The 14,541-nt window shown below is 38.7% G+C and overlaps 1 protein-coding gene across 1 annotated transcript in view; it reads right to left on the bottom strand.

Moving 5' to 3' along the window:
* Positions 1-13,574: 13,574 nt before the first annotated feature.
* GTF3C3 (general transcription factor IIIC, polypeptide 3, 102kDa) overlaps positions 13,575-14,541 on the bottom strand; it is a 46,552-nt gene continuing 45,585 nt past the window's right edge. Inside the window, exon 11 of the mRNA XM_012641639.1 lies at positions 13,575-13,727. Within this exon, the coding sequence (XP_012497093.1) occupies positions 13,605-13,727 (123 nt within the window). The 3' untranslated portion in view covers positions 13,575-13,604. The remainder of the gene's footprint in view (positions 13,728-14,541) is intronic.

Raw genomic sequence — 14,541 nt, 5'->3', positions numbered from 1 at the left:
TGGTTGGCACAATACATGGCTTAATTAATGCTCAAGTAATGGTAGCTGCTGCTGCTGCTGCTATCAAGACCTAAATCAAGTAAGCAATTATAAAATTGGAAAGAACATCAAATATAAGACTGTTAGCGGTTGATGAGCCTACTACTCAATATCTGATATAAAAAGACAAAGCTGAATTTATTGCTTACTATATAATAAGGGAGAACTGTGTTGTTTGGGCATAGTTCTTCCTCAGGAGAGCAGATGGTCGATCTCATATAGGGTTTTGGGGAACGTGGAGTTCAAGGATTAAAAGACTCTCAGAGGCATAGGTGGGTTGACATCTGTAGCAGCAGAGTTACTGGCTAAGACTCTTGTTCATTGACTGGCATTCGGAGGCATGGTTATTGGAGTCCATGCCTGCTTGTTTGACTTTCAGGAGTCAGGGACTATCACTGGTTTGCAGGCTTATAAAAACACATACACTAAGGCAAGTTGTCAGCGATCAAGTGGACAAGTTAAAAACTGGTTCTGATAGCTGCTTGTTATTATGGCTTTAGAACAATCTGTTCCTGGGAGGGTGGAAACATTTTTGTTCTTCGTGCCCTCTTTTGGTCTTCATGTCATCTGTTAGGACATTGGCTCTATGGAAGCATTTAACAGTGAACAACAGACATCAAACAACTGTTTTGTTAATCCAGGGACAATATGAAGTGTTAGCACTGGTGCAGACACCTCTCTGGTTAGAAAAAGAACATTCATGGACATTACCCATAACTATTTTGGTTCTATGGTTTGAAAGTGTCCCTTCCAAAATTCATGTTGGAAAATTAATCTCCATTGCTCTGTAGTATTAAGACGGTCGGACCTTTGGGGAAGTGATTAAGTCATGAGGCCAGAGCCTCATAAAAGGGCTGGAGGGAACCATGTGAGGACAACAGCCTTCGGCCCCTCCAGAGCAAACAGCAGCAAGGTGCCATCTTGGAAGCAGGGAACAGGGTCTTCACCAGATCCAAACCTGGCAGTACCTTGACCTTGGACTTCCCAGCCTCCAGAACTGTGAGCTATAAATTTCTGTTGTTTATAAATTACCCAGTCTCAGGTATTTTGTTGTAGCAGCAGAAATGGACTAAGACATTTGCTTAAGGAATTTAAAGTTGTTTGCTGTGTCTCCAAGCCTTGGTTCTGTTGTTCACTAGGTCAGCCAAAGTGAGGGAATACATTTCTCCTGATCACCTCAAGTTGTCTAACTACTATGGAATAGGTCACTATCCTTAGGAGTCTTTTCCCAAAAAGGAATTTATCCCTTCAGACTCTTGATAAGGAGATATAGTCAATTGAGGGGATTAGGGAGTCATAATCTTGAAACGGCCTAACCAAGAGCCCCACAGAATAATTAACCATGGTCCTGGGTTGGCACTGAAAACCTTGGTCCTGAATTCCATATAGGAAAAAAGATCCCAATTATGACACAAAGGAGATGATCAACTTTAATAGGTGCAAATGTACTGCCCCTGATTGGTGTCATGACAGTCACAGTTATATGCTTCTTATATCCTTGTCCAGAACAAGGACATTTTTCTTCACTTACATATTGTCTTCCAAGGGTATCATTATTGATAAAGTTAATGTACATACCTTTATATCATTTTTTAGATTGGCTATACTAGCTTGGGGGAAGGGAATTATAGTGTGGTAATCATTTTTAGTAAAGTTTATAGTTGTTAATATCAAGGGGAATATGATAACTAAATTAGAATTATATATGTTTAAACCAATAAAGAGAAGAGTATTACCAAAAGAATAATAGGCAAGATATATGTGAAAGAGAATGTGACAGAATAATCTTGTTCCAGTGGTCTGAGGCAGAAGCTGCCTATTTTGTGTGGTCATCTGCATGTTCTGAGGCTTTTGGGTTAACAGTCAACTTCTGTAGATCATCTGCTTCTGGAAGTTCTTTGGAGAACTTTTAGGTCTTTAATGGGTATAAATTTCTAATTCTATTAAGGCCTTTTCTGTTTTTCCAGAGAACTTTTCCAGGCAATAAGGATTCTGATTAAAAGGCAAAGCTATGTAATTCAAATCATGAATAACTGTTCCAGCTTAATGTGGTCTTCTATCATTAGACAGATGGAATGTCCTTGGTAGGAAACACAAACTCTAATCATTTTTTAGCCCTTGTAAGTGCTGATTTTTTGATAGGGGAATACTTCTACCCATCCAGAAAATAAATGTATGTGCGTGTGTGTGTGTGCGTGTGTGTGTATAAAACACATAGAATGAAGTAACTGTATAAAATTCACTTGTAAATACTCAAGAGTCTTTTAGGGTATGGTTCTAGTTCGTAACCCACCTTTATTATTTTTCCAATTAATTCCTTATAGAGGAGACATGATCTGGCCACATCCTTTGTCATCCAGAAAAGTTTCCAGCAGTGGTTAATATTGTGGCAATTTTTTCCCTACTGTGATGGGTTGTTTTATAGAGGATTTTAGCAAGTGTCTATTTGAAGTTTTATCCAGTGGTACTGAGTGGCCATTCTAGTTTTGCTAGATGTTATCCTTAAGAATCTTACAACCCGATCACACTCAGAGCTTCTTCATAGAATTTGGCAAAGATTTACACTAAATCTTTGTGAAAGAGTTAGTATGTTTAAGATGTATTCTTGAAACTTTTCCATGGATTTTCTATTTGTTGATTTTTTTGTTGTTGTGTAAGGTGTCTTTATGGAGGGACATTAAAATTGGAACAGCCTATTTAGTGTGATGATTTGCTAAAGTACTTTATAGTATAGCATACTAACTTCTGTTGTGGATCTCTACTTTTATGACAGCAATAGTTTCAAAGTAGTATCAAGTCATCAGCTAATTCATATTTGTTGTTCATTTTTAAAGGATACTGGAGGAGGCTAAGAAATGTCTTTGTTTCTATAAGTGAGTTATTCTAAAAGCATAGCAGCTACTAGAGTATATATTCATTCTTTTATTTTCACAATTTTTCATGCCCTACAGAAGGCCACAGTTTAGTCATTTAAACAATTTGGTTTCTGGTAAGGAATTAAATTCTTTGAGACATTTGGTGCCCTTTATATAACCAGCATTGTTTGTCCCTTCTCGTTTTTAATATAAGATCCATCAACAAACAATATTAAGTCAGAATTTGGTATTGGAGTATACAAATGTTCTCTTTAGGGCATGAACACACCTCTTGAATTACTGCAATGCTATAATGAAATTCTCTTCTGTTGAGTAAGAAATACGAAAGTGCTGGTTAAGACTGTTAAGCCAGGACCTGTGCTTCTGCCCAAGATTGGGGAACAGGGACCAGATCACCCTCCCATCTGAAACAACCAAAAAACAGACAAAATATATGAAATATGTAAGACACTGGACATCATGCAGCAAAGAACAGTGATCCTGAGAGAAGAGGAACAAACGAGGTGATCCCTGCCATTGCCTTTGTGTTGAAGAGGAATCAAGGTGGAGCCAAGCGGGTCCCTGGAGGTAAGGAGGCGGAGTGGAGGCCAGAGAGACAAAGGCAGTGACACTACCAGGACAGAGCACCAGAAGGGAGAGGGCTGGACAGACAGGATGTTTCACGTGCCTGCAGAGTAGTCAGCTGAGTACTAGGCAGCACACGCGTGGGAGGAAACTACCTAAGGCTGGAGAAGAACCATCCTGAAAGGTTAGAGGTAACGGTGTCTGACACACAAACATAGTGCCAGTTCCCACCAGCTAGAATTGGAAACCTCATGATTTGTGGGGCACTGGGTAGAGTGTACAAAACGGTCTTGTCTCAGCAGTAGAGAATAGTTAACCCTCAAGTGAACACCGCTGTGGGCCCACCTAATGAGTCTTAAAAGTAAAATCCCAAATGATCTGGTTCCAAGTAGCTGTGTTCCAGAACAAAGCTTAAGAATGTGAAGAGGGCAATGTGCACTATCTGAGTGATCGACACGCTTGAAACTCGGACTTGGGGGGGCGGGGTGGGGCAAGGGCAACATATGTAACCTAAACATCTGTATCCCCATAATATGCTGCAATAAAAAAATATGTACATCATTTGTACCTCTATAATATGCTAAAAGAAAAAAAAGTGTACAGATATACTAACATACGTGGCACCCATGAAGTTAAAATCTGTGTCTAGCATCCAATCCGTAATTATCCATAATTTGCAAAGAAGCAGCAAAATATGGCCCATAATGAGAAATCAGTCAAAATTGACCCAGAACTAACATAGATGTTAGAATTAGCAGACAAGGACATTAAACACATTATTATGATAACTGTATATGTTCAAAGAGTATTACACCAGTAGATGGTAATATAAGAGACACAGTCATGTGTCACTTAACAATGGGAATACATTCTGAGAAGTGTGTCCTTCGGTGATTTCATTGTGCAAACATTGCAGTGTATTTACGCAAACCTAAGTGGAATAGCCTACTACACACTTAGGCTGTATTGGATAGCCTGCTGTTCCTAGGCTACAAACCTGTTATTGTACTGAATAGTGTCAGCAGTTGTAACACAATGGTAAGTATTTGTGTATTTAAACGTATCTAAACATAGAAAATGTACAGTAAATGTATGGTATAATCTAATGGGATCACTGCTATGTATTCAGTCCATCATTGAAAGAAATGTTATGTAGTACATTACAGTAGTGACAAGAATTTGTAATTATGTAATTAGCTAGTAGAAAAATGATGGGTGGGTTTTCTTTCGCAATAGAGATTTACCACATGTGTTAATATCAGATTTAAAGATAATCCTAATTACAAGATCTGTAGATGCTTCGACTAATTTTTTGAGTGTACTAATTGTTCTGAGGCAAGGAGGCTAAGCCATGGCTGCTGAATTAAGGGATAGACCATGATTCTTCTATGTGTGTGGTATTGTTAACACCCCTACAGCATGGCCTAACCTTTCCCTGTTTGTACAAAAAGATTTATGAAAATCTAGGAAGAATCAATCTGGACTCTAATTGGCTCTAGTCTATGGAGTCTTTTGCCCCAGGGCAGAGGTCCCCAACCTTTTTGGCACCAGGGACCAGTTTTATGGAAGACAATAGAGCAGAGGCAATATTTAAAACTAGTCCAAGAACACTGTCAAAAATAGAAAAAAAAATGATTCTACACATTGATGGGGCTTACCCAGTACCTGGGAAAAACTGAATAATCAACTTTGAGACATATTCTAATAAAAGTATTAGATTTCAAAGACAAAATATTCTCAAGGTCTATAAACCAAAAGATCAAATAACTCAAAAAGGCAGAAGAGACTGGCATCAGACAATGAGAAACCAACACGCTAAGCAAGGTGGCAAGGGAGCAGCAGTGTGTTGGCAGAATTCTAAGATAGGCCCCAAGATTTCTCGCCCTCAGTGTACATACCCTCATCATCCCTGGGACTGTGAAAATGGTGGATTTCACTCCCATGATTAGGTTATATGTCACAGTTAACTCTAAGAATGGGAGATTATCCTGGTGGGCCTGACCTAACCACATAAGCAATTTTCTCCAGCTAGTTGCAGAAGAGAAATAGATTTAAAGCAAGACGGACTTCATGTACCCTTTCTGGCTTGAAGAGGAGGAATCCACATATGCAGGTGGCCTCTGGAAGTTGAGAGTGGCCCCTGGCTGAAAGCCAGCAAGGCAGTAGAGACCTCAGTCCCAAAACTGCAAGGAACTGAATTCTGCCACCAAGCTGAGCGAGCTCGGCAGCAGGTTCTTCCCCTGAAGCTGCTCTATGGCTTGGAGCCAAGTGGAGACCGAGATGAATGCTGGGTACAGTCTGCCTGGCTCAGTCTCGGCCACCAGTCCATTTCCTAACAACCCCGGTCCTGCCTCTTTTCTAGTGCCCAAAGAGACTACCTTTGGGCAGGGAGAGTCTGCCCAAAGTTTACCAAAGAGACCCTCTAGAAAATAAGGATTCCCGCCAAAGGAAACTCCATGATCTCAAATAGGATTTCTCTTCCCTGCCAAGGTGAGGCCTTTGCGGTTCTGATTTCTACTGACTTTAATGTTGGTACCAACCTCTCCCTACATCTTTAAAACCTCTTCCGTTGCAAGTGCTCCAAGGTATTGTAGGAGCTGAGCAGAGAGCTTTCTCTCATTCTCTACAGTAAAGTCTCAGCTTCCTCTTCTTCCATCAGAATTAGCAAAAAAAATCTCAGGAGTTTCTTTCGCCTCTTGAGTTGCCTGAAGACGTTCCGCAGACGCCAGCACTTTTGACTCTTCTCTGTTTCCACTACCTTTATAAACAAGTGTGGTAATTAAGCTCTTGACCCGCCCTAGCAGACACAGTGAGAAGACTTCTCGCTTCACCATGGGACCAGGATCATTTTTGTTTAAGGCAAAGCCGAAAGCTTGCTATAAAGCCTTCAATCAGTCAAGCCCAGAGGCCATGAACTCTCTGTATTTTTAATCCTTATAACATCTCAAAGGAGGGCCTTGTAAATCCTTCACAATCCACCTCTGCCTCCCAGCCTCTGAGGGGTGTAGCCATATTTCTGTAGACGCCACTTCCTCCCCCAGCATCCACTTTCTGCTTCCAGAACCTGTTAGCTTTCTACATAAGCCACTTCAGTGGTTCTGTTTGTTCCCATTTTGTCAGTCCAAATGTAGATGGGGCTGATCTGCTTTCAACTGAGATCCTCCTAAGAATGCCACTTGATTTTTCAGGATCTTTCTTACTTTCCTAAACACAATCCAACTTTATTTTGAAATTTCATGTTGGCCATAAAGGAAAAAAAATTTGATAAATTTGATTATACCAAAATGTAAAACCTGAGTTAAAAAAAGACACCCTAAATAAAGTGAAAAGACAAGTGACAAGGCTTAATACTAGATTAAGTGAAGAATGCCTACAATTCAGTAGAAAAATAGGACCCAATTTTAAGAAAATGGGCAAAGAATGACAAAAGCAATTCGGAGAAGAAAAAAAATATCCAAAAGGTTTATAAAGATATGAGAAGATAGATTTCAGCTTAACCAGTATGCAAATGAAATAACCATTTTTCACCCATCAGTTGGGGAAAAAATGTGAAGCTGGCCTGGGGAAGCAGGTATCCTCACAGTTGTTACAGCATTTGGGAGGGCACCTTGGCGTTGGGTACCGTATGAAAAGGCATGTGCCCTACGATGCAGTAGTTCCGGCTATATACACAGCCAGGCGTGCACAGCTCTTTCTCCCCTGGAAAGGCTAACTCCTAAGCATCCTTGGAGGAAAACTTTAGGCCTTTCCTGTGAATCTGCAAGACAAACAGACCTTTATATTGTTAACATTGACACTTGCTACAGAACTTCAATGTGTTAACATGTTACTAAATCTGTCTTTTTTCCTCAGGTTTACCAAAGAGATCCTCTAGAAAAAGTGGGGATGGGAAGAGAAAAGAAGAAATTAAGGAGAGGGGGAGACAAACCTATCCTGTCATTTAACTACTGAAATACTCAGAATATTTTAGGCTTTGATAATCTGGAGATAGAGTCAATGTGAATTGTTCTTCGCTCATTCCAAAACTGGCTTTAATCTGCGACTCAAAGGTAAACGCTTTCCAACCTTTTTCACGTCATGGCACACAGATTAAACGGCACTGTTTGTAGGGATTTGCTGGGATGAGCGGCGCAGGCTGGGATTTGCTGGCCTCCCCCTTGCCTGACAGGTGATCACACTCGCTGCTCGGGTCCAAAGCCTTGGAGCGCTTGGGAAGTCTGTGAATATCGTGCGCCATCTAGCGGTCAGACTCACTTCCTTTATCCTCTGGTCAGACAAAACTAGCGCCTGAAATGGAGAAAATGCAGTATCTTGCCTCCCCCACAGCAAAACTTACCAAGCATCTCTATCCAAATAAGACTGAACTTAATTCTTTAAAGCATGTTATTAGAAGAATTCTTCATTCAACTGTCTGTAGTTATGTAGGTGTGTTTAAATAAGCATTCATCTTGCTGCATTGAAACCCCTCTGAAACTAGAAGAATCCACTAATTACCTTTAGAAAGAGGAAGCAGAATCGGCTATGACAGGGTTGACTTCTGCTTGTCCTCTATGCAGCCGTAGGTCACTGAGTCAGAGCTATCTCTTTATTGGCTTTTTCTTTCTCCTCTACACTCGCTTCAACTCTCCTCTTGGGTATGAACACATGACTGTCTCTACTAAAATGCTGAGTGCTAATTCTCACTCTATTATTAGCTTGCTTACCGTGAGTCTGCAACAGGATTGATTTGGTGTATGACCTTCAGGGTTGTGATTAGATTTTTCATGCATGATACAGTCACCTTTGTATCTGCTAGGCTTTTTTTGGTTAAGGCTGAAAAATGGGCAGCAAGAAACACTTTAGGGCTCCAGCTCCTCCTTTCCGTGCTGATGGGAGCAGTGCAAAGGGACAGAGCCTTTTGGATATGATTGCTCAAACGTGGACGGATGGATACTGAACTTTTTCTATCCAAAGGTCGAAATTTCACATAATGTATTAAGACAAGTTTATGAAGTACAATTCTAAATTTATAGAAATGTACTGCCACCTACTGCATATAAAAAAAATCATTGCAGGGGTATGTTCCTCCCACTGGAATTATTTGTAATCCAGGTGCAATGAAATACCTTGAAATATAAATGAATTTATAAGATATGGTAACTGCCATGAAGAACTTATAAATTGTTTTGTAACCTTCAATTTTCTTAGCTGAAATTTTCTCATTTCTTCAATCTTCCATTTTGTCTTTTTTAAATTCTATTTTCCTCATCTCTTCATTGAATTAATGTTTACAATTACATTTTGAATCTCATAAAGCTCACTCTTTGAATTCCTTCCTTTTTATAGCATCCTTCTCTTATTTCATCTGTAGGATATTTTCTCATCTGGGGATATTAATTGCATTTTCTTTGTTTCTTATGTTTCTTCGTTTCATTAATTCTGTTCCCTTTGAGTTCCTTCCCTACTCCCATTTGCTGTTACGGATCTCTTCCATTTCAGCAGCTTTCCTCAAAGGTCTAAGGACGCACACCGATAGCAAGGTCCCCCAGGCTGACTGGGGCTCAGCAGCAGGGGTTTGTTCCTGGCCAGGATGGGCTTTTCACTGGGAAACCCCCAACTGTCAGTATACATAAGTATTTTTTTCTTGAGCAGGGTTTTTCTCAGAAGGGAACCCTTCAATGTTCTGCTTAAAAGATACCAACTTGATGCCAATTTTCTGGAAGTTAAATAGGAAAAGGAAGCTGGCCATTTCACTGTTCAGTGTGTAGATTTTCATTTAATCCTTTGCTTTTAGTATAACACTGTGACCTTCATCTGTGCCTGGTATTCCCAAATCCAGAAGTCCTGATTCAACAGCTCCAGAAAATAAACCACCACTGTTCCATGGGCGATGGTGACATAGTGACCTGCTCTGGGTGAACAGGGTAACTGGGAGAGGATCTCATTGCTTCTTAACACAGACTTTCCACTGTTCCACCTGTTTTAACCCCTCTTCTTACGCGTGAGCTTTAAGCTCTTGAATCAGCTGCTTCTGCCCATCTCCCCACCACCTCCTATGGGCACTTAGCTTTCATTTTTCCCTAGCTTCTTTAGTTACCAATTGCCCATTTGCTTCCTAATTTCTAAAATTGATTTGTCTCAGCCCGAGCAACATAGTGAGATCTTGTCTCTACAAAAAATAGAAAATTAGCCGGGTGTGGTGGTGCACACTTGTAGTCCCAGCTACTACGGAGGCTGAGGCAGGATTGTTTGAGCCCAGGAGTTTGAGGTTGCAGTGAGCTATGATGACGCCACTGTATTCTACTCTGGGTGACAGAGCGAGACCCTGTCTCAAAAAATAAAATATTGTCATCTGCCTGTCTTCTCCTCTTATATTCTTTGGTCTTGAGTTTATACTGTATTTTTTTAAATTATTTTTGGGATTTTGGGGGTTGGTTTTCTTGAAACATTTGTTGTGGCTCTGTAGACCAGGAGTGTGGTTAGTTGATAGTCTTCAGCTGTTAGCAACTTCAACTTACACCTCAGCTTCTGAGCCTAGGTCGTGCTTTTCTCAGGGAGGCGCACAGTCAATGACTGAGCAAGGCCGGGATGTGAGAGCCTTGCCAACTGCGTTCACCATCAAGGGATTTCTCCAACCAGCACTCTGTGCCCCAGACCCCCGTTGGGCTGGCAGAGACGTCTGGTCTGCATCGCAGCCTTATGGTTCCCCCTGTCCAAGCTGCTGCTATTGTATGAGCTAGATTAGACAAAGGGGAGATGCCACTCACTCTGGCCTACCCAGCCACATGCCTTCCCGTGACTACTTGAAAAGAACTATCTATCATGGTTCCCTTCAAGTCTTCTGTTTTCTAGGCTGGGCATCTTGATTTCCTTCCAGAGTTTTCCTTTTTTTTCTTTTTAAAAGAACTCTTTCCTATTTACTGTTTTCCAGACAGACTGTGTCAATTGGGATCTGATCAGAGCAGAGCACTTACTTTCCTGTTTTCATTAAAGCTGTCTAATACTACATTTCATTTGATAGAAACAACAATCTGTCAGATTTTACTTGCTGGTAGCTAAAACCCCCAAAGAATTTTCAGTGAGCAACTGGCAAGCTAGTCGTAATCTATATTTTTACAATTGATCTTTTTAAATTTAAGTGCAAATTTTTTTTCCATGTTTTTAGTTGCTTTTCAAACTTGTTGAGATTTTTCATTCTTGATTCGTTAGTATTGGTACTTCTTATAATTTCTAGTTTTCTTACATGTGAATTTGGCATTGTCTTGTATCTTCACCCAGGTTGTTGATGTTAATGAACCTGGTTGGCACATCATTTGCAGTTTCTCTCCAGCTGACATCAGTCTATCAACATGCATTCTTTGGGTTTGGTCATTCTACCAATTGAAGAACCAGTCACATTTTTCCGTCCAATTCACACGCATATCACAATAGGCTTCCTCATATACTCCGCTGAAATCCAGATACATTAAAACCAAGATAGTCCCCTGAGCCACCAGCCTAGTACCGCTTCCGAGGAAAGTGGTACATTGCCTCTTCCAAGTGTACACAAATTAGCTAGAATCATGCCAGGACCAACATGCTCAAGTGGTTTCCAGAATCCACCATTTGCCCACTGAAAAAACTCAGTTCATTTGATCATTTTCTTCTCTAGAATGGCTCAAAAATTATAATTTACAGTTAGTCCACTTTGTTTGGGACTATGGGCCTAAGATGAAATTCATAGTTCTCCCATATTCTCAGCTGTCCTGGGCATTAACTCCCTTTCTACCGTGTTCAGTTTGCGTATCAAGTATTATGCTCCTTACAATATTAACTATAGTATTACAATACTAACTAAGAGTTTTAACTACTGTAAGAAGCATAGTAGTGAACAAATCTTACTGTTAACATTACACCACCACAGTAGGCACAATCCCCCTACTCTTGCTCAGAACAGTTTTTAAAAGCCTGTTGTGGATTAGACTTTGTGACACTGCTTATAATTCAGCAACAAAGTTTTATATTCATTCCTATTTGCTTCATGTTCTCGTGAAAATGGCTAGAAAACAGGAATGCTACGTAGAAAGGAAGATGGAATGGTAGTAGATCAGTTAGGATTTTTTTTTTTTTTTTGCGCAGCTAACAGAAAAACTCAAGCTAGTGTAAACAAAAGGGGAAGTTATAGAATCAAGGATACCTTATAGAATGAATCCAAGGCTAAGAATATTGCTGGCTTTAGGATGGAACTGAAAGTTGGAAAATCTCTGGGAATCCAGAGTACTTTCTCTCTACTTCTCATCTTTGTTTCTCTTAATGTATAAACCTCACTTTTCTTTCTCAACAGAATGGGATAACTGGTAGTTGGCCTCATAGCTTTGAAGTTCTCCACAGGAAAGCTCTATCTCAATTTTAAAATTCCCAATGAAGGAGGGAGGAAATTCTTGATTGGCCCCGCTTCATTCAGGAGCAAACTCCCTGCTGGATCAACTGAACAGAAGTCAATCTCACTGCATAAAATTGCTATTGGGATCGCACTGCAGAGGTGACGCTAGAAGGTAAGGGAGTGAATATGAGTGTTTTAAAAAAAAAAGACACCCCAAAAGATATTTATTACAGATGCTTTAATAGGCTGAAGGCCTTGAGGACAGAAAAAGTAACTGCCAATTTCCTTTTTCTTTCTAACATGAACTTATCCTCAATTTTTATGTTGTTACTCTGAACTAGAGCAAGAACGTTCCTCTAAAGGAATATCTCTGAGTGAGGAGTAGCCTGCTCTAGTGATGTTCAACACGTTCCCTGTGTAAGGTGGATATGATACCACCAATACCTACCTTACTGTTGGCTCAATCTCAAGTATCTAGTACTGTACTTAGCACATAGTAGCATATCAGCAAGTGGTAGGTATGATTTTAAATGCTAAACAAACTTATGCAATATCAGCCCTTTTTTTCCTCAGAAGACCGTTAGAGAGATTTATTTTTTCCTTGAAGGCTGTTTAGTAGACACTAGAGTCACAGTCCAGTCAGCTAATTCGAGAGAAACTGCACACAGAATGCTCAGTTGCACACAATTCTAAGACATAAAGCCACCTGATACTTATAAGTTAGATTTATCATTACCTGTAAAGAAATAAATAAGCATATGAAAGCTTAATTATAAAAATAAAATTTATTTATGTACAGAGTTTTCAATATATTTACTTATTACATACAAATTTTATTTCTCAACTAGAAAGTTATATATACAGTATAAACAGTAGTAAGAATTCCTAAAAAGCTCCCATTGTATTTCTTTGATCTTATGCCTACTTGTTTCTCTCCGAAAATTGGACTGGGTCTTACAATCCATACGTACATTTATTTTCCCCTGAAAAGCTGTTGTTAAACTAATAGTACATCTAAAAAGTATTGTCTTAGATTCAAGAACATATACTATTTGAGAAGAATGAAAAGTTTTTATCTATTTTTTTAACTTTATCACAATACTTTATTCCATATACACAACTTGCCCAAATGATCTTGAAATGGAAACCATGTCATTTTATTAAACATGATCCTTTTTTTTTTCTAGTCAGGAAGCCACAAATACAGATAATGCATATTTTAATTTGCCTTGTAGTAGTATGTTTTGAATTCGCCTCCCAAGTTTCATAGTCTGTAGCTAAGATACATGCAGTTGAAAAGTAAGATTAAATTCAATTATTTATCTTTCTACCATGTAACTATTTTAAATAATTTTGTTAGCTGCTTAGTAATGTAATGGTCTTGATATCATAAAGCGTTCCAATCTGTTTTTTCTTTAATAAGCAACCTCCTTTTTGATGTATTTGAAAAACTGCCTGATGTAATACTAACAGGACTATAGTATTACATACATAGATGAATAAATGGTGTAAAAGATAGTGTATTCAACTCCAAGCTGGCTCAAAGGCTAATAAGACTGGAGACAATTTTACTATAAAATGGTAAAGGAAAATGACAGAACAATATACCAATTTGTGTAGGAATGATAATTTTGCATCTATACCAGAGATCATTATCACATACTAAAAATGAATATACTGTTAGATAATTCTGAAATTATCACTTCTATTCTGGAGATAAGCCCTGAGACAGAAGATATTGGTCCTCACACAGCAGCTGCCAGGGCTTTCTCAACTGAGGTGCTTTAGATAGAACAATAGGTATACAAAAGCTTTTGAGCCATTCCAGTATTCCCGCTGCTCTGATAAATGAGAGACAAGTTGTAGGCAATATCTCTTCGTAAGTCTAACTGGTCAACTTCTATACCCTAGGGGGAAAAAGATACGTGAATGTTTTTATATTTCAAACTGCCAACCATGACAATTTTATAGCAAATTAATAGTTTAAGTAAGTTTTCAAAAACTGTTAAAAGTATGCATATACCTTGGATCAATGCTAATTCAGTTAATCATTATAGTACCAATTATTTCAAAATGTCTAAAGTCTTACCAATAAGCCACAGCAGAATAAACTCCAGATGAATTAAGGATTTAAGAGTAAAAAAAATATAGTTGCATATAATCTTGGGTAAGAAAGACCCTTCTAAATATGATAGCAAAAGTAGAAAGTGAAAGACTGATACGACTTCATAAAAAAGCTTCTATGTGTAAAAAAATAATACAGTAATAAATGAACACAAATGACTAGACTGGGGAGGAAAAAAGACCTATATATCGCAGAAAGGCATATAAAGAGTAGGTCTAGGAGGGCATATACCAAATTGATTACCTCAGGGGTGTTATTTTTTTACTACTTAAATAACAATGCAGTGAACTCAAAGGGATAGTAAAATGATACCTATAAAGCTCAAGTGGTAATATGTAAAGATATTTATGAAATAGAACACAATGGATATATATATTTTATCAGCATAACTATAAAAGTATATATTCATTTGTTTAAAGACTAAAGTTGAACAAGGGTAATAGAAAATAACTGAGAGGGAATATGGGAATTATGAGTGCAACTTAAAATTTTTTAAAATATTGCTGTGTTAAAATACATTTAAAAATTAGTGATCATTTTCTTCTCTAGAATGGCTCAAAAATTATAATTTACAGTTAGTCCACTTTGTTTGGGAC

This window comes from Propithecus coquereli, unplaced genomic scaffold, assembly GCF_000956105.1.
Source record: "Propithecus coquereli isolate 6110/MARCELLA unplaced genomic scaffold, Pcoq_1.0 Scaffold167, whole genome shotgun sequence".
NCBI lineage: Eukaryota > Metazoa > Chordata > Mammalia > Primates > Indriidae > Propithecus > Propithecus coquereli.
Note: the sequence above shows the minus strand (reverse complement) of the source record. Positions and strands in the feature narration are given on the sequence as shown.